We start from the raw sequence: 25,714 nt of genomic DNA, 5'->3' as shown, positions 1-25,714 counted from the left end.
GATGATTCTAGGACTCCCCCTAATCCAGGAAAAGTACATAAACGAAAGGAATTCTTGTTTCTTCCTGTTGGTAAGTTGAAAAAAACAAAACAAAACCATAGAGACAAGCCTTCCTGGGCTTCTCATCCATTGGCCATGTTCACAGGACGTCCGATGCCGACTCTGAATTGGCGCTCATATGTAAAGAGGAAAAATCACTCACTTGATGCTGCTCTGTAGCCTTTTGATATCTCTCTGCAAGGACAAAAAAAAAACCCAGTGAAAGCTCGAAGGGACCCATCAGAGATCATCCAATCTCTCCTCCTGTATGCAGAAGAGCCCCAGGAGAGGTTTTCACACTTGTTTAAGCCACAACCTTTCCTGGCCGTTCCTATGAACAGTCCCAGGAAGGTCTTCCAACTTCACCACCAGATCTGTCCAAAGACAGAGCTGCTGCCTTTAAGATGGATGGAGGGGAAAGGGGAGGAAACAGCAGCTGGGAGAGGAGGAAGATTTGCACTCAAATCCTTTGTAGGAAGTTAGCACCCACCTTTCTCCTAGAAAAATGAAATATTCTAGGAAATATTAAAAAGCCAGAATATTTCCCCTAAAAGAGAAACAGAAATCTTAAGGCAGAAACTCAGCCCCAGCTCCCTGCCCCCCAGCAGATACTTTGCTTATTTACAAGACAAAAGACCCTCACCCTCAGGACATAATAGGATTAGCCCAGGGGTGGGTTGTAAAAATTTTTACTACCAGTTCTGTGGGTGTGGCTTATTTTGTGGGTGTGGCTTGTGGGGGATAATGTGACTGGGTGGGCGTGGCTAACTTTTTTTTTTTTTTTTACTTTTAAAAGCATTTTTTTCTACAACTTTAAGAGGTTGCAGAAAAAAATGCTTTTAGAAGCCTCTGACGATCAGGCAAGTCAGCTGGGATCGCCAAAGGCTTTTAAAGGCATTTTTTTTTACCCCGGCCGAAGCGGTTGTAGAAAAAATGCTTTTAAAAGCCTCTGAGATCTCAGCTGAGCCGTGCGATCATCAGAGGCTTTTAAAAGCATTTTTTTCAGCCGAAGAGGTTGTAGAAAAAATGCTTTTAAAAGTAAAAAAAAAAAAAGCCTCTGATGAGGTGGGCGGGGTGAGCAGCGACTGGGCAGGGGACCAGTTCGGGAGCGTGGCCAGCCAATGTTATTACCAGTTCTCCGAACTACTAAAAAATTTTTGCGAACCGGTGTGAACCAGGAGCAACCCACCACTGGATTAGCCCTCTACCCATCTCACCACATGGCACCTGGGAAGATTACATCACCCGGTGGGATTCAACCAAGCCTGGGAGTCTGACAACCAATCAGGATACATTTCTTGCCACAGGAACAGGAAGCAAGTTCAAAGCCCAACAGAGGGTATAAATCTCTCTCCTTCTCTCACCTATGTGCTCCTTTTTGCCCAAGACCTCAAAACCATGTGGTCCTGTCCACCATTAAACCATCTTTCTCAATAGCCTCCATGTTTCCAGTGTCTTTTTCCCCACTTGGAACTGAACCCAGATGGACATTTCTTCCAACACCTTCTCTGCTACTCTTTGGCCAAAGCCTCTGAAAGGGACAGAACGGTGATGCCTCTTCCCAACTCTGGAGAAGACAGGACTGTCTCAACTTCAGAGTCAGCCGAATGGAGACTGGAGTTCTAGCAAGAGGCCGAGATCTCAGATGCTCCCTAAGAGGGCTGGGAAAACAGAAGGAAGCCCAGCAGTCTCCCCTGCTCAAAGGGGGAGACTTGGAAGGAATCCCCCCGTCTTCTTTCACCCAAAAAAGGATACTTACTGAAAAACCAGATCCCAGCAATCACAATCGTACACACCAGGACAAGACTAGCCACAATGCAGCCAATAATGAGCCTCAAGTTGGATTCTGGAATAGAATTGGAAGAAAGAGCAGATAATTGAAGGAGAACTCCAAACAATCGTCCCAATTAGGGGGCAACCTAAGCCAGCCAATGGACTGGAAATCCCACAATTTAAAAAGGGCTCCTTTTCATGTTCCTCTAAAGCAGGGGTCTCCAACCTTGGCAATTTTACGCTTGGCGGACTTCAACTCCCAGAATTCTGGCTGGGGAGTTTGCTGGCTGGGGAATTCTGGGAGTTGAAGTCCGCCAAGCTTAAAATTGCCAAGGTTGGAGACCCCTGCTCTAAAGGTAGTAAGAAGACATCTTACTGACTATTGTTAAAAGGACGTGTCCTCATGACGCTGCCTTCTTCTCACACCTGCCCAGCATGAAAGATAGCCAACATTCATCTTGACCCCAGGGCAGTGATGGCGAACCTTTTTGGCACCGAGTGTCATGCGGAAATGTCGCACGCACACACGCTCGCCAGAATCACGCTCTGGAAAAGCTAAACTTCTGGGTTCTAGCGAGCATGCGCGCCTGACTATCAGCTGGCTGGCGCGCATGTGTAGGCCGGTTTTTGCCAGTGCCACACGTGTGAAGGGACCGCACTCTGGAAAAGCTGAACTTCCGGGTTCTGGCACGCATGCGCGCCCGACAATCAGCTGGCTGGCGCGCATGTGCACACCGGTTTTCAGCACTGCCATGTGTGTGAAGGACAGTTGTTGTCGCGCATGCATTCGCGCCAGAAACCCGTAAAACAGGCAAGGCCGCACGTGCCGGGTGAAATGACTTCATGTGCCAGTTTGGGCATGCGCGCCATAGGTTCGCCATCACAGCCCCAAGGTTTCCCTCCCAGCAGCCTCTCACCCTTCAGGGCCACGTCCAGAGGCTCCTTCAGGCCGTCGTGCTCCACGTGGCACCGATAATGGCCCCTCTCTTTGGGGTCGATCTGGATGCTGAGCCAGTAGTGGAAGGTCCCATCCGCGTTGGGGGCCACAGATCCTTGGAGGGTGTCCTGCAGCCAGACCTCCCCATCTCTCCTCCAGGTGGCATCGATCTCCCTGGGGTAGAAACCATCCACTCGGCAGACGTGCGTCTCCATCCCATCCTCGGCCTCCGTCCTGCTGCTCACCGTCACCACTGGGGTCTCTGCAGAAACGGCACCACCGGAATAAAGGCTGAGGCCCTCCAAAGCCTGGAAGGTGGATGAGAAATTTGAAGGAGCAAGAAAGTCTCCCACTACTTAGTTTAAGGCAGGGATTTTCCATTCAAAAGCAGCCTCTGCAGAAGGTTTAGGAAATGCTCCCAATCTGGAAGATGCTCAACCGGAAAGTACTCTGGATTCTGAGTCCCTCACAGTGATTCAGTCGGAAAAAACTCTGGCAACAAATTGAGGGTTCAAGTAAATTCCACTCAGGCAACTTTGAACTCTTGACTCATCTTGGCCTGTTACCTTCACGGGAGGGATATTGGAGATGCTCTTTTAAGTTCCCTTTTCAAAGAAAAACAACACAGAAGTTTCTCCTTACTTTTTGGGTCCTCCTCCACTTCCCCAAATCTTAGGCTGCTCTAGGCCTTTTTTCAAGGGACACAACCACACTTTCAAATTTAATCAGTTTTGCTATCTAATCCACAGACACCCACCAGACAGATGCTATGTCTCATGGTTCATTTAATGGCTGCCTGGCCATTGGGACCTAACAGGGCTTCCTGCGTCCTGAAGATGTAAGGCCACATCTGGAATACTGCATCCAGCTTTGGTCACCAGATTAATAATATATATATATATATATATGAAGGCTCTGGAGTGCAGAGAAGAGCAACTAAGGATGATTAAAAGCCTGAAGACTAAAACATATGAAGAACGGTTGCAGGAATCGGGTATGGCCAGTCTAGAGAAAAGAACGACTAGGGGGGACATGATAGCAGTCTTCCGATATTTGAGGGGCTGCCACAAAGAAAAGCAGCTTTATTTTCCAAAGCACCAGAAGGCAAAACAAGAAACAATTAACCAGTGGAACAGCTTTGCCTTCAGAGGTTGTGGGTGCTTCATCACTGGAGGTTTTTAAGAAGAGACTGGACAGCCACCAATCTGAAATGGTATAGGATCTCCTGCTTGAGCAGGGAGTTGGACCAGGGGTGAAATGCTCCTGGTTCAGACTGGATCGCCCGATCTGGTAACTATAGTGGTGGGTGGTTCGGAGAACCGGTAGCAGAAATCCCTGCCCCCACCCCAGGCCCAGCTGAGCCACACGATCATCAGAGGCTTTTTTTTTTATATACTTTTAAAAACATCTAACACTTAATAAGAGGTTAGAATATTGTAAAAATCATTTTGATATGACTTGTATAAGATATAAGGTAAAGAAGAATAAAGATATGTTTAGAATTGTTATGCAGATGTAAAAATGAGTGAAAGTGAATTTGAAACTAAATTTGGATAGATATAATGGATTTATATAGATGAAAATGTGAAATTTGAGGTAAAATTGTTTTTTTCTTAAGTTTTGAATTTCTTTTTTATCTTCTTTTTTTTTTCTTTTTTTGTTTATTTATAAAAGATGTAATGGAAATTGTGAATTGAGCTTGTGAAAGGAATGTAAGCGTGGTAACCATCTATGACCGGATTGAGATTTTTGCTTTTGAAAGTTATGTTTTTATGTTTAAATTTGAAAAAATAAATAAAAAATATTTACCAAAAAAAAAAAAAGCATTTTTTTCTACAAATGCTTTTTTAAAAAAAAAGCCTCTGATGATTGTGCGGCTCAGCTGGGTTCGTCAGAGCCTTTTAAAAGCACTTTTTCTACAACCTCTTCAGCCGAAGAGGTTGTAAATAAAATGCTTTTAAAAGGCTCTGACAATCCCAGCTGAGTTGCCTGATCATCAGAGACTTTTGTTTTCTTTTTGTTTGCTTTTAAAAGAAAACAAAAGTCTCTGACGAGACCCCCAAGTCATGCCCACAGAACTGGTAGTAACAAATTTTACATTTCACCACTGGGTTGGACTAGAAGACCTCCAAGGTCCCTTCTAGCTTTATTCTGAATGAAAAGTGCTGGAAAAGGAGGAGGATTCCCTCCAGGTCTACCAGGGAGCCAAAAACGCTAAATGTGCACAGGAAATCCATTCACAAAGGAGGGAAAGTCCAGCCTGGATCCAGAAGCTCACCTGTCCTCAGCAATATCTCCTTCCCATAGGATAGATACTTCTCCAGCCACCCAATGCATTCCTCCTCTAGATAGGACTTCACTCTCTGACTGAATCCAGGAAGAGCGTCCCATTTCCTCTGGGTGATTTGGGCTTGGGGATTGGGAGCCACCCAGGTGACGGTCTCCTTGTCGAAGGTGATGAAAGTCCTCCCGTCGTATCCAAAGTGATAAAACCCTCCTTTGCTCCCATCACCCCGGCGCTCACAGCCATACATCTGCTGAATCATGTGAAGGCCTGAAAGACGGACAGGATGATGGTTTTGTGGAGTTCTCAGGAGAGGCAGCAATCTGCCCCCTCCCCGCTCTGCAGGACTTTGACACCGGATAGAGGTACTGACACTTTTCCTCCCCTTGTATCTTCCTGGGTCTCTGTGTCTTCCCCAGGAAGGACTGCCTGAACCTCGCCAGGAAAAGGGCAGCTGGCAAGTCCTCCTTTTGGCTTCCCCGGATAAGAAAAAGCAGCAGGGATCTCAGGAGAGAAAAGATGGCGGCACAGCAGAAGTGAAATGCTACCGATTTGGACCGGTTCGGGCAAACCGGTAGTAAACAATGCTACCATTTTTAGCATGTGCTGGCTGAGGAATTATGGGAGTTGAAGTCCACAAGTATTAAAGTTGTCAAGGTTGGAGAACCCTAAACCCTTAGTTTAAATAGTAAAATCACCTTTTCAGAAAAGTTAGAAAAAAGCATTTCTCCTAGGAGGGGCTCCTTTTCTCCCCCCCTCCCACCTGCTCCTAGCGGAAGTGGGGGAGATGGGGGAAGGGGAGCCACCCAACCCATCACTCACCTTTGCTCTGATTGTGGCGATTCCTCAGGGTCTCCAGGGCTGCTCTGTAGACCTCCTCGGTCACCTGCCCTATCTGGCTCTGAGTGTCCCAATAGTCCTTCTCCACTTTCTCCATCCAGGAGGCTCGAGGCTGGAACTTCCTGCTGTTGCTGTCGTAGACGACAAACACCTGACTGTCCATGTAGCCCAGAACGCCAAAGTGGGGCAGCCCTTGACTGAGGTCTGAGACGGAGATGTAGAAATACTTGAGGGAGTGCAAGGAGGAGCCTGAAAGAGACCCAAAGAGGCAGAATTAGGGGGCTTCAGCTGAGGGACCCAGAACTTGTGAGGCAGGCGTCACCAACCCTTCGGACCTCAGGGACCATTAAATTCATACTTTTAAATCCCGCGGACCACTAATATGATCTGCCAAATGACCAGCTGGGTGGGCGTGGCTAGGTGGCCATGTGGCTGGGTGGGTGTGGCCAACTCAATGTCACTCACATCGAGGAGCGCCTTCGATGGCCTCTACTCGTCCCCCCCACCCCAGCCACTCCTCGCCTGCCCATCCGGGCTCCTTAGTGTTATGGAATGATGAGACCAAACAACATTCCTGGTCAGCCAGAGACAGTTTATTGCGCAGTTTCAGAACCAGATTTGTATCTGCAATTCTGAACCAAGAAGAGCTCTGATACAACTGCTTTTATACATTTCCAAGACAAAGGATTTTGTGAGCACAGCAGTTTTCCATATATGGTTAACATACAATTGTTACATGATAATTGATACTTTCTAAATTACTAAATTCCTACATTATTTTCTAGTTCATAAGATTATTTTAGCTAAACAACCTTCCTCAGTTCTGTGATTGTGGATGCGTAGATTCATGGCTGCTTTGGATAATAAGTAACTTTTGTTTCATATGGATGTCCTTGCATTCTTGACAACTAGGCCCCTCAAAAGATATATATTACCAAGAATGGAATTTAGCTGACTTAATGTAATCTCTAAACAAGCACATTTCTTTCTTATAATAATGTGAATAAAGAGGGTCCTTCAGTGTTCATATAGCTGACCCTGTACTATTCCTACATCATTCAAATTATTAGGGCCCCAACAGGAAGCAGTTGTTGGAGCTAAGCAGCAAACCATGAGAAAGAGTTGGCAAAACAGCTCAATTCAAATTGAATCTGCACAAGAAGTTTGCGATATTTCATGATATTTTCCAGTTCTTTTTCTTCGACTCTGGCATCTCCTGGTGTCAATAAATTGTACGTTTCGGTTTTTGACAACTGTGATATCTGGCGTGTTGTGTTTATTACTACTACTACTACTATTATTATTACTATTATTATTTTTTTCATATTTTTTATTATTAACATATAAAAAAAGAAATTAACATACATAACATACATGAATCATAATATATAATATATAACAATATACACAATACAAACAATCAACGAGTGCTCCCCCACCCCTCGGGATCATTCCTGCTTCCAAAATCTTAAAGCTTCTTCTGGTGGTGATATCTCTCTTCCTCCAGAAAACACATATATTAGGAACTGCTTCCAGATTCCATTTAATTCATTTACTTTCATTATGCCCCTCCTTACTTTAATATTACAAGTCAATTTATCATTTATGGCAATATCCCATACTTCCTTATACCATTCTTCCAAACAATAATCACCTTGTGTCTTCCAGTTCCTAGAAATCATTAACCTTGCTGCGGTCAACAAATTTATTATCAATTCTTTAGTCTCTTTTTTACATTTTATATCATCCAATAGTGAGAGTAATGCTACCTTTGGTGCCTCTTCCACCTTTATTCCTACAATTTCTTCTATTTCCTTAAACACCATCTTCCACAATTTTTGCACAAATTTACAATCCCACCACATATGTAAATACGTTCCTTTTTCCCCACAACCTCTCCAACAGTTATCTGAATAGTGCTGATTCATATTGCTTAATCTAACCGGAGTTAAGTACTACCTCCATACCATTTTGTAGTAATTCTCTTTTATTCTTACTGACATATTTCTCAACACTCTTTGTTGCCAAATTCTGTCCCAACTCTGTTGCCCTATTTGTATCTTCAAATCAGTTTCCCATACCATCTTTCCTAAATTTCCCCTCTCCTCTTCCTCCAACAATATTTTATAGATTTCGCTCATTAAGCCTTTTATCCCTTTATTTTCTTCCTTTACAGTTTGATTTTTTTCAATTAATTCCTCAAACCTCATTAACTCTCTACACTCTCCATTTTCTCTTATCCAATTTTTAGTCCATTGTTCCACTTGGCTATAATTTAACCAAGACAACCGTTTTTCCTCCTAGAATAAGGTGACCAGATTTTAACATTGGTAAAGAGGGACATTGTGGGCGTGGCTTATTTTGTGGGCGTGGCTAGCTGGTCATGTGACTGGGTGGGCGTGGCTAGCTGGTCATGTGACCGGGTGGCCATGGCTATGTGTATAGGGTAAGGTGAACAGATTTTAACATTGGTAAGAGGAACACCATTGTGGGCGTAGCTTATTGTGTGGGCGTGGCTTGGAGGCCATGTGACTGGGTGGGCGTGGCTAGCTGGTCATGTGACCGGGTGGCCATGGCTATGTGTATAGGGACTACTCAGAGGGCTGAAAAGTCATTTCTGACAGGTCCTCACACTTTTGACTGGTCCTCATACTTATGACCATCCTCACATTTATGCCCGTGCAGCATTCTTAACAACCATGTCACTCATTTCACAACTGCTTCTCTTCAACAAGGTGACAAGATAGGGCAAAAACGTAAAATGTGAGGACAGTCGTAAGTTCGAGGACTGGTCAAAAGTGCGAGGACCAGTCAAAAATAACTTTTTCAGCCCTCTGAGTAGTCCATATGCACAAAAGGACTAACCAGAGGGCTGAAAAAAGTCATTTCTGACAGGTCCTCGCACTTTTGACTGGTCCTCACACTTATGACCATCCTCACATTTATGCCCGTGCAGTATTCTTAACAACCACGTCACTCATTTCACAACTGCTTCTCTTCACCATGATGACAAGATAGGGCAAAAATGTAAAATGTGAGGACAGTCGTAAGTTCGAGGACTGGTCAAAAGTGCGAGGACCAGTCAAAAATAACTTTTTCAGCCCTCTGAGTAGTCCATATGCACAAAAGGACTAACCAGAGGGCTGAAAAAAGTCATTTCTGACAGGTCCTCGCACTTTTGACTGGTCCTCACACTTATGACCATACTCACATTTATGCCCATGCAGCATTCTTAACAACCATGTCACTCATTTCACAACTGCTTCTCTTCACCATGGTGATAAGATAGGGAAAAAAACGTAAAATGTGAGGACAGTCGTAAGTTCGAGGACTGGTCAAAAGTGCGAGGACCAGTCAAAAATAACTTTTTCAGCCCTCTGAGTAGTCCATATGCACAAAAGGACTAACCAGAGGGCTGAAAAAAGTCATTTCTGACAGGTCCTCGCACTTTTGACTGGTCCTCACACTTATGACCATCCTCACATTTATGCCCGTGCAGTATTCTTAACAACCACGTCACTCATTTCACAACTGCTTCTCTTCACCATGATGACAAGATAGGGCAAAAATGTAAAATGTGAGGGCAGTCGTAAGTTCGAGGACTGGTCAAAAGTGCGAGGACCAGTCAAAAATAACTTTTTCAGCCCTCTGAGTAGTCCATATGCACAAAAGGACTAACCAGAGGGCTGAAAAAAGTCATTTCTGACAGGTCCTCGCACTTTTGACTGGTCCTCACACTTATGACCATCCTCACATTTATGCCCGTGCAGCATTCTTAACAACCATGTCACTCATTTCACAACTGCTTCTCTTCACCATGGTGATAAGATAGGGAAAAAAACGTAAAATGTGAAGACAGTCGTAAGTTCGAGGACTGGTCAAAAGTGCGAGGACCAGTCAAAAATAACTTTTTCAGCCCTCTGAGTAGTCCGTATGCACAAAAGGACTAACCAGAGGGCTGAAAAAAGTCATTTCTGACAGGTCCTCGCACTTTTGACTGGTCCTCACACTTATGACCATCCTCACATTTATGCCCGTGCAGTATTCTTAACAACCACGTCACTCATTTCACAACTGCTTCTCTTCACCATGGTGATAAGATAGGGAAAAAAACGTAAAATGTGAGGACAGTCGTAAGTTCGAGGACTGGTCAAAAGTGCGAGGACCAGTCAAAAATAACTTTTTCAGCCCTCTGAGTAGTCCGTATGCACAAAAGGACTAACCAGAGGGCTGAAAAAAGTCATTTCTGACAGGTCCTCGCACTTTTGACTGGTCCTCACACTTATGACCATCCTCACATTTATGCCCGTGCAGCATTCTTAACAACCACGTCACTCATTTCACAACTGCTTCTCTTCACCATGATGACAAGATAGGGCAAAAATGTAAAATGTGAGGGCAGTCGTAAGTTCGAGGACTGGTCAAAAGTGCGAGGACCAGTCAAAAATAACTTTTTCAGCCCTCTGAGTAGTCCATATGCACAAAAGGACTAACCAGAGGGCTGAAAAAAGTCATTTCTGACAGGTCCTCGCACTTTTGACTGGTCCTCACACTTATGACCATCCTCACATTTATGCCCGTGCAGCATTCTTAACAACCATGTCACTCATTTCACAACTGCTTCTCTTCACCATGATGACAAGATAGGGCAAAAATGTAAAATGTGAGGACAGTCATAAGTTCGAGGACTGGTCAAAAGTGTGAGGACCAGTCAAAAATAACTTTTTCAGCCCTCTGAGTAGTCCATATGCATTAAAGGATTACAGCAATAGAGAGGGATGAAGGAATGGAAATTAGAGTAGGAGTGAGGGTAAGAGAGGGAGGAAGAGAGGAGGAGAAGGAGAAAGAAAGAGGAAGTAGGGAGGAGAAAAAGAGGGTGGGGGGAAGAGAAAGTAAGAAGGAAAGAAAAGAGAGAGGTGGTAGGTTTGAGGAGAAAGATTGCTGTACAATAAAAAAGATGAAAGGGAAGAAAGCCAACCCCAAGCAAATATAAAGATATTAAGATAAAGAATGAATTGTTAAACTTTAAAGAATAAAAGAGAACAAATATGAATAAATAGCAATAATTAGAAACACACATACAAACATACAATGTATTTTCTTTGAACAGAATATTTGGCTGGTTCACAAATTTAAACAGCGTTTAGTCATTTCAATTAAATTTACAATTTCTATATTTCCTTTTTGCCATATTTATTCCTCATCTATTTTTTTAAAAAACCAATATTACCCTTCATCCTCATCTCTAATCTTAATCAAATTCAATTTTTCCCTTCTATTCTATATTATACCCCTTCCCATTATCATCTATTTTTATATCCATCCTCACATTGTTTAATTATGTAATTATGTAATACAGTTGTTTAATACAAATTCAACATTTTAATATAAATCAATTAGTTATAAAACTATCTTTTTTGTATATTAATCAATATGAACATGAATATTCCAATTATTTCCATGTGTAAGGTCCCAAAATACACTTGAGTCACCAGAATGCCAAAGAGAGAGAGACTCAAGACGAGGCTTGCAAAAAAAACAGATTTTATTTATGGCCAAAAACAAAATACTGGGTGGAACTATATCCAGAACATACAGATACAATGCATGCGAGGAGATAGCCACACCTTGGGGAAGGTATGGCGTCCTTTTATACCCTCAGAGACGTCAGCTTAGTACCCAACTCTGGCCTCCCAATCCAGGCCCGTGCATTCCTTGTTGCCCTGCAAGGGGGAATAGAAACTTCCCAATTAGTCATCTTGAGCATTTCTTTGTTTACTCAATTGGCCACTTAGGCCCCCTGGCCCTGGAAAGCAGGAGTCTATCCAGATCAACATAAATTAAGACTGAGATAGTACCATGCTCTTAGATGGCACAAGAAAGAAACAGGGAGAAGATTAATATGGGTTCAGGTCAAATGGCAGGGACATATGTCTGACAAATACCAGATACATTACAGGCCTAATAACAGAATATGTTTGTTACAGGAGATACAAATATAAAGGCATAATATATGTGATACAAATACAAAGGCATATGTGTATTACAAGAACCTAATGGTTACAGAATCTAGTATACCAGTATATCATATCCTTATTATTGTTTCCCTTCATTCCACACTTTTTATTTAAATGATGGAATGCTTTCCATCGCGGGAATCATGTGACTATTCTTTGGATTAAAGGAATGAGACAAGGGAGAAGAAGGAAACCTCCAAGGGTTAACAATCATCAATTTTGCAAACAAAATTTGTGGAAATAATTTTCCTTACACACCTACTTTTGCTAAGAAATAGTGAACAGCAAGTCTATTCTGGGATATTGCTGTTTTCAACAGTGTTGTTTTAAACAGAGAGTGCTGTTTAACTAAGAAATTTAGAGCATTAGCAGTTGTATTAGGTATCATTGCAATCATTGGCTGTAACCTTACAATTCTATTCAGCATATAAAGGAGTTCTATACCATCTTTTGCCCAGGTGGCTGGTCCGTATACCTGAACTATTATTTCTGGAGGCCACTCATCTTTCTATGGCCTACATCCACATAAATAGGTATACCCAGTTTTTCACCTTGTTGTATTGTCAGTAGAAAAAGGAAGAAAAATAGATTTCACAGTTCCTAATACACATGCTTCATACCATCGGCTAGGCAATTGCACATAGGCAAATTTTCCATTTATCCAATATAAGCCATCTGGAGCATGCCAATTAAGAGTTACTACATCCGTCCATAACCCACTCAGTCTAGGTATATTTTCAAATGGGTTACTAGGTTGTGTCAGGTTAATTCCAGACTGAAAAGTAACAATAAGCAAAGAAAACACCCTTACATGTAAAATGATTTTTCACACTGATCATTGCATTATATTCTCCTCATATTAGTCCTATGCATAAGAAAATTAGTCCCAAATATTGAACCATTGCATTAAATCAAATATAGAATTGATATCTATATCTTCAGGGATCATGATATCACTATCTCCTAGGACTACTGTGTTCAAGTCAGATTGACCTGATTCAATGTCTCAATTCTCCAGTGTAGGATAGATATATACATAGGAATAGAGTTTCTATGGGGAGCAATCCCTTGCACATTTACACAAGCACAGTGTCCCATTATTCCCCACAGGTGTGTATAAGTTCACAATTATAACAAGAGTAACAATAACATTCAGTGATACAGTTACAATCACGGGACCAACACAATCTGGAGAGTGAAGTTGCACAGCTGCTGTTGGGATCTTCAGACGGAATAAGAGAGGCCACCACTCAGGCTGGAAAGTCCAAAAAGTTGCTACTCCTGCAACAAGAAAAATCACAAACAAAACCCATTCATACCACAATGACCACACCAGTTTTTGGAAAAGTTTATTCTCAGCAGGTCTTCTTCAGGAATCACTTGCCACTCTTTAAGTTCTTCCACTGGTCCTTTTACACGGTCCACCCTTTGTCTTTAGGTTGGACTGCTGTTTCAGTAGTCAGCAGGAATTGGTAGGACCTGTCCCAGGCTTGGCTAAGTTTGTCCTCACATCAGGTTTTATCAGGACCCAATCACCAGGCTGGAACTTATGAACAGCAAAATCGAGAGGTAGGGTTTGAGCTAGGAGTCCTTTGATTCTGAGGTAAGATAAAGAAGAATAGAGGCCAAGTATACAGTTCTTTACAAACATGTCTTTAGTTTCATATTGTGGAATTTCCCCCATTCTGTCCAAACGTGGTAATCCAAACATCATTTGGCAAGGCAAGGCAAGGGTAAAGATTTGGTTCACAGCAGAGATGATTTTGCATTCCATGGAACATGACATTCTCACTGCCTCCATTATTAATTGAAGCACTTTTGCAATAAAATGAGTCTCTTGGTTGCTGTCTATAGCTTCTACTTCTACTATATAGGTATATATAGGTATAGGTATAATATAGGTATTATCTGTTAATTTTGGTGACTACTGCTGAGTGGCTCTCATGGCTGGATAAGTCTCAACCCATCCAGTCAAGTGACCCACTATCACCAATAAATATCTAAGTCTCCCCACTTAAGTTAGTCTAATGAAATCAACTCAAATGCATTGAAATGGTCTCACACTAAAGTAGCCCTACCTTCTCTTTCTACTGCTCACATTTTCTTTAACTAGTACTTCTCACCTAACACTAAACATTCAGTTCTTTCTGCCGCTGCCCTCCTGGCTTCCAAGCTTCAAAGAAATTCAAAGCTTGATTTCACAAGCCTGTGCAAACCAACTTACTTAAATGTCTTCTCTTACCTGCTACCACTTTCTCTTCCCATCTATAAACAAATTAACTAGGAGCACTAGGGCTCCTCCAAAAGTCAACTTTCTGCTTTCCTTCATTAACACTGCCATAGCTGCCACTGCTTGAACACAAACTGGAAATCCTTAACAGGCAGGATCTAACATTTTAGACAAAAATGCCACTGACTCTCTCTTACTACATATTGTAATTTCTAACTCATCTCTGTAACAATTCCTAAAAAGGCAGCAACAAACAAGCAAGCAAGCAAACAAACAAACAAACGGATAGGATAGAGCACCTTGTCAAAATTGCATTCCGAGCCAAAAACAGTGAAACTGCAAAGGCAGGTATCAGATATCACCCTTTATCCTGCCTTTTTCAGGCTGGTTCAGCAGAGAACCAGCCCGCAGCCCCCCTTTTTCCTGCTTCTCTCCTCCTTTCATCTCTCAGCATCCTTTCAACAAAACAATCCTCTGCATTTCTCTGTAACCTCAACACACAGGCATTCACAGGTCTCAGGATCACTTTACTTTATGAGCTTCGGGACATCTCACACACACACGTTCACATTTGTACTGCAATCAGACTTTTTGTATACATCAATTTCACATACAAAAATTTCATTTAATGCTTCCTCCATGCAAACCAAATTATTTCAGGGAGCTTTTCACAAGCCAATGCGCTCCATTTTCTAAATAGCTTTTTGTGTACTGTTGTTAGAGGGTCTCCTGCAGGTTTGGAAATGATTACATACATACACATACACACACATACCATCAAACATTTCCAGACCTGTGGAGGTTGTTTTTTGTTTTTTGTTTTAATTTTATTTCCTTGGGCAACCTATAGCTTATTCTTAAAGCAGTGGGAAAACTCAGAGAGCAGTTTAAATCATAAATATGATTGTGGGCCCTAACTACTTTCCGTTTCCCACAGCTCCAAGCCGAGATGTTTACTTAATTTGCAGGCTGACCAGACATATCACAATCAATTCTACATCTTAGTTCTTTCAGACTTCTCTGGCTCTTTTGAGAATGGTAAATTATCAAGATCTTTATAACATTGCAATATTTCTTTGCCACCCATAGATCTCTCTTTAGACACTAGATTGTTACTACGTGCCTCTGCCCTGGGGGTGTTCTGTGTGTTCTCATTCTAACTTGGACCTCTCAGCAATCGCTGGCCCATTTTAAAGATCAAGATGTATAAGAGGTATACACATCGTTTGCATTTAGCCAGGGCTCTCATGAGCAAGTTTGAACTCCACTTTTCTTTTTACAGACAACTTTTACTGCCACAACATTTTTCATTCATTTTTTTTTTACTCTTTTTTTTTGTTTTGTTTTTTCACAACTTGTTTGTAACGTGTTCCAGTGGGCTAACATAGCCAAATGGAGAACACGGCCCAATTCTTGTTACTAGTTATTTGTTCCAAACAGGCTACCAGCATGGTTGCCCATTTTTCTCAGGGGATTCCTTTCTGTCAGCTCGAAGCCTGACTAGACTCTCTTTCTTCCTGAGGAGATTTCTCACACCTTTCCGTCGGTGCGAAGCCTAACTAAACCCTCTCTTTTTCCCTAAGAGATTTCCCAGACCTCCCCTGCGGGTCCGAAGTTTAGTCAGAGCCCTCTCCTGCACTACAGATTCTTATTCCAACAGTCACACTCCTTTCAAAGCGATCGTCTCTGGCTGATCTCCTCTCGGATAATCAGAAACGCAGATTGGATCTCCGCACATCGCTTCGAGGGCAAACCTCTGAGGAATTTCCCTCATCTCATTCACACACTCACAAAGCAACACTCCCCTTCCCAAGAAAAAAAAAAATATATACTCACCCAGAAGAGCTCAGTTCCATACCCCCCCCACAGTGCAAGCCTCTTTGTTAGGCGTTCAGGACAGGCAGGATCGGAGCCTGCCAGCAAATGACCAGATCAAAGTCACTGGATAAATTTTTCCAGGAGCGCTCTTGACTTCAGTACTGGTCCAAGCTGGTTTCTTCCGTCTGCCTTTAATGAAGGCCACCAAGCCTCAAAGCAGCTCAGTTTGTGGGAAGCTGAATGCAGCCACCTTGAAGAAACTTTGCCTTCAAGTCCCACTTCGGGCGCCAGAAATGTAAGGTCCCAAAATACACTTGAGTCACCAGAATGCCAAAGAGAGAGAGACTCAAGACGAGGCTTGCAAAAAAAACAGATTTTATTTATGGCCAAAAACAAAATACTGGGTGGAACTATATCCAGAACATACAGATACAATGCATGCGAGGAGATAGCCACACCTTGGGGAAGGTATGGCGTCCTTTTATACCCTCAGAGACGTCAGCTTAGTACCCAACTCTGGCCTCCCAATCCAGGCCCGTGCATTCCTTGTTGCCCTGCAAGGGGGAATAGAAACTTCCCAATTAGTCATCTTGAGCATTTCTTTGTTTACTCAATTGGCCACTTAGGCCCCCTGGCCCTGGAAAGCAGGAGTCTATCCAGATCAACATAAATTAAGACTGAGATAGTACCATGCTCTTAGATGGCACAAGAAAGAAACAGGGAGAAGATTAATATGGGTTCAGGTCAAATGGCAGGGACATATGTCTGACAAATACCAGATACATTACAGGCCTAATAACAGAATATGTTTGTTACAGGAGATACAAATATAAAGGCATAATATATGTGATACAAATACAAAGGCATATGTGTATTACAAGAACCTAATGGTTACAGAATCTAGTATACCAGTATATCATATCCTTATTATTGTTTCCCTTCACATGCAATCCAATTTCTTACAAATCAATTAATTATATTTACCAATAATAATAAACCAAATAATTTCTCCCATATATTCCTCCGAACCACAACTTAACCATTTCTGCTTTCAACACAATATACAATTAATAGTATCTCAATTATTACAATTCCCTAGTTAAATACAGCTTTTTTTCCTTTGTGTTTTAAAATCTTGAAGTCTCCTCCTAAATTTCCCATTGTTTGCAGTTTTTCACCTACCTTTTTTGGGGAGGAAAAATAAAAATAAAAATAAATCTCTCTCTGCCTCATTTTGTCACGCTGCACCAAAGACCCTGGTTTCGGTTTCGGTTCTGAAGCTTAGCTAGGGGAAAAAAAAACTGCTTTACACTGATTGCCTGTAGGGCGGCCCTTTGAAGCCCCGGGCAAGAGTTTAAACAGTTTTTTTTTCTTCTAGCCATCAGCTGGGGCTCAAGAAAAATCGGGACTTTTTTGAAACGCCGCGGGACGCGGGACAAATTGCTCAAAAGCGGGACTGTCCCGCCAAAAGCGGGACGTCTGGTCACCTTATCCTAGAACCTCTTCCAATTCCCCACCTGTCTTCATTCCTCCTAACCATTCCCTTAGTTTCATTTTATTTTTCTCTTTTAAAATTTCATTCACTTTATTCTTCAAATTCCCTGGGAACTTTTCCAAAATTACTACCGGTGATAATGGAGAGTTCTTCGGAAGCAACCTCCCTTTATATTTACTCCAAATTATTACTATTATTATTATTATTATTGGTTAATCTTTAGTGAGATTCACAGCCTTTGAGGCTGGTTAATAGTTCAGCAGCTCGAGTCCTAACCAAAGACCTAGGAACTGTTAAGGTATCGTCAGAGGATGTAAGCTGTTCCGAGTAAGGTGGTTTTTTGTAGAGTCCAAATGTTCAAGTCTGGCAAATTTAGAATTTCTAAATAGCGGGATAGCCCTTTGGGTATTGCTCCAAGGGCTCCAATTACAATCGGGACAACACACGATTTCTTTTTCCACAGTCGCTCAACTTCAATTTGCAAATCTCGGTACTTTGTGAATTATTATTATTATTATTATTATTATTATTATTATTATTATTATTATTATTATTATTATTACTTCCAGTGTCTTCCTCCCAGCTTCGAACTGAACCAGATGGATTTTCTTTCCAACAGTAGAAACTTTTTATAAGGATGAATCCATCAATCCTATCCATGGAGTGGCCTAGATCGTAGTTTCTTAAACTACGGCCCTTCCCAGGCTGAGGACTGGGAGTCCTTCTCCCTGCTCCTCCCCACCCTTGCAGCAGCAGCTTCTCAGCGAGCCCCAGATCCACTTCCAGCTCTGTGCAGATTTCAGAATCCAAAAGGATCAGCGTTAGTTTGAAACCTGCCCGAGGTTGATTGCAACGCAGGTTGGAAAATCCCAAGATCCCTGCCTGACTACTGTATTGTGGGATGCTAATAATAATAATAATAATAATAATAATAATAATAATAATAATAATAATAATAATAATAATAATAATTATTATTATTTTGAATTCTGCAAAAGTGCACCACGTTTTTCTCTCTTTTTTTGGAGGGGGGGGAGGGATTCTGCAACAGCAGGAGGAGGATCTGGGGAGGCAAATTTATAAAGGGGGGGGAAAGATCCCGGAAGGGGACTCACTGAAGCAGCAGCTCTCCCATAGGGCGACCTCCACCAACACCAGAAGCAAGAGGGGCGCAGGGCGCAGAGCCATCCCGTCTGCAAAAGGCAACTTGCGCCCACCCACCCCCATTCCTGAAATCCAACGGAGGAGGGGCTGCGACTGAGCGAGCGGTGATTGGCTGAGCTCTTTAAATCGTCATTGTTGCTAGGCAGACGTTCCAGGCCCAACCAGGGAGGAGTGGGAGGGATAAAATTTTGGGGGAGGGGCAAAGTGGGAGGGTTATCTGGGACTAGGGGAGGGGCGTAGGTGAGGGGGTGGGGACTCTAACACCACCGCCCCGCAAATCATCTGGCAACTGGTGGAGGTCAGAAATCCCAAATGATCTTTGGCTTTAGATCAGAGGTCTTCAAAACTTGGCAGCTTTAAGGCTTGTGGACTTCAACTCCCAGAAGTCTCCAGCCAGCTATGCTAAAAATGGTAGCATTTTTTACTACCGATTTGTCCAAACTGGTCTGCTGTGCCGCCATCTTTTCTCTCCTGAGATCCCTGGCTAGAGAATTCTGGGAGTTGAAGTCCACAAGTCTTAAAGCTGCCAAGTTTTGGGGACCCCTGCTTTAGATGAAAACCCTCAAAGTCTCTTGGGGCGTCTTTCCAGTGGTGAAATCCAATTTTTTTTTTTACTACCGGTTGTGTGGGCGTGGTGTGGCTTGGTGGGCGTGGCAGGGGAATGCAAAATCTCCATTCCCACCCCACTCTAGGGGAAGGATACTGCAAAATCTCCATTCCCACCCCACTCCAGGGGAAGGATACTGCAAAATCCCCATTCCCTCCCCACTGCAGGGGAAGGATATTGTAAAATCTCCATTCCCACACCACTCCAGGGGAAGGATACTGCAAAATCCCCATTCCCTCCCCACTCCAGGGGAAGGATATTGCAAAATCTCCATTCCCTCCCCACTCCAGGGGAAGGATATTGCAAAATCTCCATTCCCATCCCACTCTAGGGGAAGGATACTGCAAAATCCCCATTCCCTCCCTACTCCAGGGGAAGGATATTGCAAAATCTCCATTCCCTCCCCACTCCAGGGGAAGGATATTGCAAAATCTCCATTCCCTCCCCACTCCAGGGGAAGGATACTGCAAAATCCCCATTCCCTCCCCACTCCAGGGGAAGGATACTGCAAAATCTCCATTCCTTCCCCACTCCAGGGGAAGGATGCTGCAAAATCCCCATTCCCACCCCACACCAGGGGAAGTGGGTTGACGACAAACTGTCCTATTCCAGGCCAAGCAGACGCAAGCAGGCAGAGAGGCAGTTCGCTCACGTTACTCAATGAGCTGCTCAAGTAAGTAAATGACACACGCAGTTGGAGCAGGAGGTCAAGTTCTCCACACCTCCCAAAGTTCAGCAAGATTGTCTTGCAAGAGTCCCAAATCAAAACTGGAGCTTTAGAATAGAATAGAATTTTTTTTTAAATTGGCCAAGTGTGATTGGACACACAAGGAATTTGTCTTGGTGCAGATGCCCTCAGTGTACATAAAAGAAAAGATACGTTCATCAAGAATCATAAGGTACAACCCTTAATGATAGTCATAGGGTACAAATAAGCAATCAGGAAACAATATCAATATAAATCGTAAGGATCCAAGCAACAAAGTTACAGTCATACAGTCATAAGTGGAAGGAGATGGCTGGTGGGAACGATGAGAATATTAATAGTAGTAGTAGTGCAGACTTAGTAAATAATTTGGCAGTGTTTTTTTTTCTTTTTTTAAAAAAAAATTTTATTAGCTTTAAAAGTAAAACAATGGACATTGCTCAACGTCTCTGGTTTCTAACATTTGCATCAAATTCAAAAGTAATATATTTCTTAATCTATATACAAATTTACATATCTCCTATTTCATTATATATCAAGTATACAGTATTTTACTTCCTAAACAGCTATACATATATTTAGTAAACCTATATTACATTCACAAATTCAATATACCTTGATATATTGATATACATTGATAATATACATTTCCAGACATTCATTATCCCTTGTTTTTGGCATTCTTCCTCTTATCTAACCAATTATAAAATTTATTCCAGACTTCATAGTATGTTGATTCACTTTTGTCTTTGAGTTCTAAAGTAAATCTGTCCATCTCTGCACAGCTGTAAATTTTGTGTATTATTTCTTCTGAGGGTATTTCTTTACACTTCCATTTTTGAGCAAATGCTACTCTTGCTGCGGTAAGTATATGCAATATTAAATAGGTTTACATTTTTGTCATATTTGCCATCTGTCATGCCCAGTAAGAAAAATTCCGGCTTGATTTCTATTTTGAACATGAACATCTCTTCTAACCAGCTTATTTGCTGCCAAAAACCTTTTTCTTTTGAGGTGTCAGGTCAAAATTTTCCTTCGGGATCAGGGTAATTGTCGCTTCTTTTCATGAGGTTGGAATTTTTGCCTCGTTTAAAACATCATTATAGACTTCTAACAAAATAGGGCTTAATAGAGTTTGACAGTGTTGAGGGAATTATTTTACAGCTCTGTTTTATTATGTACAGGTGATCCTTGACTTATAACGGTTCATTTCGTGACTGTTCAAAGTTACGATGGCACTGGAAAAAATGACTGATGAGAATTTTTCACACTTACGACCGTTGCAGCATCCCCATGACGACATGATTTACATTCGGATGGTTCATATTTATGACGGTTGCAGCGTCCCAGGGTCATGTGATCCCCTTTTGCAACCTTCTGAAAAGCCAAGTCAATGGAGAAGCCAGATTCACTTAACAACCGGGTTCCTAACTTAGTTAAGCTCCTCTTCCTAGGAGTCCAGCCTAATTCAGAAGACGGGTGATTCCCTCTTCTTTCCTCTCTGCTTATCCTGGGAATGTGCAGCGCCAAAGTCCGGCTGCAAAGAGGGTGGAGAAAACAGGCAGGGTTAGTCGGAGAGGGAACCAAGAGGGACAGTGGTGAAATCCATTTTTTTTTACTACCGGTTCTGTGGGCGTGGCTTGGTGGGCGTGGTGTGGCTTGGTGGGTGTGGCTTGGTGGGCGTGGCAGGGGAAGGATACTGCAAAATCCCCATTCCCTCCCCACTCTGGGGCCAGCCAGAGGTGGTATTTGCTGGATCTCCGAACCAGTGGTGGGTTGCCCCCGGTTAGCACCGGTTCTATAGAACCGGTAGTAAAACTGGCGGGATGCTCCGCCCACAGACCCTGACGTCATCAAAACGCTTCTGTGCATGCGCGGCCCTGCTGAGAACTGGTAGTGAAGGTAAGTAGAACCCACCCCTGCTCCGAACTACTCAAAATTTCCTCTACCGGTTCTCCAAACTGCTCAAAATTTCTGCTTCTGGTTCTCCAGAACCTGTCAGAACCTGCTGGATTTCACCCCTGAAGAGGGGGAATCACACAGAGGGGTCAATAAGAATACAGCTGGGAGGGACCTTGGAGGTCTTCTAGTCCAACCCCTTGTTCAAGCAGGAGACCCTATCCCAGGGATGGCGAACCTTTTAGACACCAAGTGCCCAAACTGCACGTGTGTGCATTCCCAAATTGAAAGGGCATGCACCAACGCGTGCGCGGACATGCAGGAATGCATGAGCAGACATATGCAAATGTGTGCATGCAGACATGCACGGATAGGCACAGTTTCCACCTGCGAGGGGGCTGCTTTAGAGCCTGGTTGTTCCCTACTTTGGAGAGAAAAACACAGAGTGAATCTCTGCCTTGCCTGGATGCTCTGAGGAGAAGGCCATCATTCTCCATCATTCAACCTTCATCATCATCATCACACTCTTCATCATTCAACCTCTCAGCTTCAGGAACCTCTCGGAGGAGACCAGGCTATGGCACCAGAACGGTCTCTAACCACTGGGGATCATGGCATTTCTGGTCATTTCTCACATTTCCATATTTCCCACCCCTGAGGGGACCCTTTGCTCCAAAGGAGGCCGGGGTCCACCATGCAGGCTCTGGGCCGCCTTCCCTGACCGAATGAAGGACGCTGAAAATCCAAGAGTTTCCAGGAACAAACACAGGTACAAGGAAAGTGATTACAATCAAACTGCAATTCCCCCCCCCCTCAACAAGTTCTGTCTCTGATCCCCACCTCTGAATTGGGGCTCACCTGTAAAGAGGACAAATCACTCACTTTATGCCAGTCTGTAGCCTTTTTGATGTCTCCCTGCAAGGACAAAAAAACAAAACAGTGAAAGCTCAAAAGAAGCTATCAGAGATCATCCAATCTCTCCTCCTGTATGCAGAAGAGCCCCAGGAGAGGTTTTCACACTTGTTTAAGCCACAACCTCTCCTGGGAACAGTTGCAGGAAGGTCTTCGGACTTCACCACTGGATCTGCCCCAAGAGAAGTTGTTGCCCCTGAGATGGATGGAGGGGAAAGGGGAGGAAACAGCAGCTGGGAGAGGAGGAAGATTTGCACTCAAATCCTTCTCGGCTGCTCTTTGGCCAAAGCCTCTGAAAGGGACAGAAATGGTGATGCCTCTTCCCAACTCTGGAGAAGGCAGGACTGTCTCAACTTCAGAGTCAGCCGAATGGAGACTGGAGTTCTAGCAAGAGGCCAAGATCTCAGATGCTCCCCAAGAGGGCTGGGAAAACAGAAGGAAGCCCAGAAGCCCAGCAGTCTCCCCTGCTCAAAGGGGGAGACTTGGAAGGAATCCCCCCCGTCTTCTTTCACCCAGAAAAGGATACTTACTGAAAAACCAGATCCCAGCAATCACAATCGTACACACCAGGACAAGACTAGCCACAATGCAGCCAATAATGAGCCTCAAGTTGGATTCTGGAATAGAATTGGAAGAAAGAGCAGATAATTGAAGAAGAACCCCAAACAATCGTCCCAACTTGGGGGAGGGGGGAGATTTTTTTAAAAAATAGTTTTTATTGAACATTTTCCAACTTAAAAAATCACAAGTGAAAAAAAAAAAACCCAAGGGAAAATAATAATAAGACAAATACAAATAGAAAAAACAAACAACACAACAGTGTAACACAGGTTTACAGCTTTCCGTATCAGCATCTATAGTCTACTTTTGTAATTCACTATTCAATATTTGCCTTCTCATAGATTTTAACAATTCTGGTAATAGTATAATAATTATATTATAATAATATAATACTGATTATAACCGTTCTGGTTATACATATATACATTTATCTTTATCTTATAGTCAATAGTTTTAGAACTTTTATTTCTTGTTTTGGCTTCTATTCTCTAGCCCAGTAATGGCTAACCTTTATTGCATCCAGGGTGGTGGGGAAGAGAGTTTTCGCCCTCCCCAGGGTCCTAGAGAGACTCTGGAGCGTGGGGAAGAGCAAAAAACAGGCCTAACGTGCCCACCGTGCCATCGCGTGCCAAAAGCAGGGGGAGCACGGGGGGGTCACATACACGCGTGCCCACACGCATAATTCTATGCGCCCTGCCCTGTCCTCCCGCGCATGCGCGTTTGACCCTCCTGCACTCCCCCCGCTTTTGGTACGCGATGGCACGGTGGGCACAGTAGGCTTGTTTTTTGCTCTCCCCATGCTCCAGAGCCTCTCTAGGAGCCTGGGGAGGGCGAAAACTCTCTTCCCCACCACCCTGGATGCCCTCCAGAGGCTGGAAATGGCCCGTTTGCCGACTTCTGGTGGAACTGGAAGGCCCATTTTTTGCTCTCCCCAGGCTCCAGAGCCTCTCTAGGAGCCTGGGGAGGGTGAAAACAGCTTTCCCCACCCCCCAGAGGCCAAAAACGGCTCATTTGCCAACTTCCAGAAGTCCCACTGATATGGCTTGTGTGCCCACCGATATGGCTCCGCGTACCATCACGGCTCTAGCCACTTGTACAGTCTACTCCAAGTTTTATAATAGTCCGATTCCTCTCTTTCTTTTAACTCCATGGTCATCCTATCCATTTCAGCACACTCAAGTATCTTTCTAATTACCATTTCATCTGAGGGGGTATTTATTTGTTTCCAGTTTTGTGCAAAAGCGATTCTAGCAGCTGTTAGTTATGTGTCATATTATGTATTGATAATTCTTACCCAATTTTGGATCTAGTATGCCTAATAGACATAATTCTGGTTTCAATTCTATCTTATGTTCCGTGATTCCTTCTAGCCATTCCTTAACTTTGAGCCAATATTTCCTGGCGTTGAGACATGTCCACCGCATGTGATAAAACGTTCCAGATTTATGTCTACATCTCCAACACTCAGGGGATAGGTTTGAGAACATTTTGGCCAATCTCGCTGGGGGTAGATGCCGTCAGTAGAAGATTTTATACAGATTCTCCTTATAGGCTACCGCCATCGTAGGGAGAGATCTAATTCAACCAACGGACTGGAAATCCATCAACTTATAAAGATAAGGGTTCATTTTCATGTTCCTCTAAAGCAGAGCTGTCAAACTCCCGGCTGGATGTGTCATGTGCTGGCCACACCCACACCCGGTTTAGCGAAGGGGGGAATATGTCACGTGACGCCTTCATGACATGTGTTTGACACCCCTGCTCTATAGGTAGCATGAAGATGCCCTGCTGACCATTGTTAGAAGATGTGTCCTCATGACGTTACCTTCGTCTCACACCTGCCCAGCATGAAGGCAGCTGACAGTTATCTATTGCTGTTCAGCTCAGAAGCAGCATTTTGAAATCTTGTGACTCTCAGCAGTTTACAGAAACAAAAACTGCAGCAGCAGAACAATATAAACAACTTTCGGAAATCAATAAAAACATTTGTGTTCTTTTTAGAGGCTGCCCCAGTATGTCACGATCATCCTAGTGGATCAGGGGTGGGTTCTAAATTTTTTTTACTACCGGTTCTGTGGGCATAGCTTATTTTGTGGGCGTGGTTTGATGGTCATGTGACAGTTCTTTAGGATTTAGCAGAGGTACTGGTCTACCAGTCTTTCAACTGCTTGCAGAGCTGTACCGGTCTACCCATTTGTTCTTGGAGCGTTCCGGTCGACCCATTTGTTTTTGGAGACACCGGTCTACCCATTTGTTTTTTGAGCGCACTGGTCTACCACCACACTGCCTTTTAACACTGATCAGCTGTAGGGCGGACCTTTGAAGCCCTGCGGCAAGAGTTTAAACAGTTTTCTTCCTTTTAGCCAATCAGCTGGGACTCGGGAGGCAGCGAATAGATTGGGGCGGGGCTAAATAAAAGGTAAGAATAACGC

General features: G+C 43.3%; 1 protein-coding gene across 1 annotated transcript in view; it reads right to left on the bottom strand.

The window, feature by feature from the left end:
- Positions 1-139: 139 nt before the first annotated feature.
- Positions 140-25,714, bottom strand: part of LOC139310005 (major histocompatibility complex class I-related gene protein-like) — a 38,913-nt gene continuing 13,338 nt past the window's right edge. The window contains exons 3-7 of the mRNA XM_070934183.1: positions 5,856-6,122; positions 5,028-5,303; positions 2,730-3,011; positions 1,799-1,885; positions 140-234 (exon numbers count right to left, since the gene is read on the bottom strand). Of these exons, the coding sequence (XP_070790284.1) occupies positions 140-234; positions 1,799-1,885; positions 2,730-3,011; positions 5,028-5,303; positions 5,856-6,122 (1,007 nt within the window). The remainder of the gene's footprint in view (positions 235-1,798; positions 1,886-2,729; positions 3,012-5,027; positions 5,304-5,855; positions 6,123-25,714) is intronic.

This window comes from Pituophis catenifer, unplaced genomic scaffold (genome assembly GCF_029215685.1).
Source record: "Pituophis catenifer annectens isolate HBS135680 unplaced genomic scaffold, rPitCat1.0.hap2 SCAF_2, whole genome shotgun sequence".
NCBI classification, from domain to species: Eukaryota; Metazoa; Chordata; class Lepidosauria; order Squamata; family Colubridae; genus Pituophis; species Pituophis catenifer.
The sequence above is the reverse complement of the archived record's forward strand: the minus strand, read 5'-3'. Positions and strand labels throughout refer to the sequence as shown.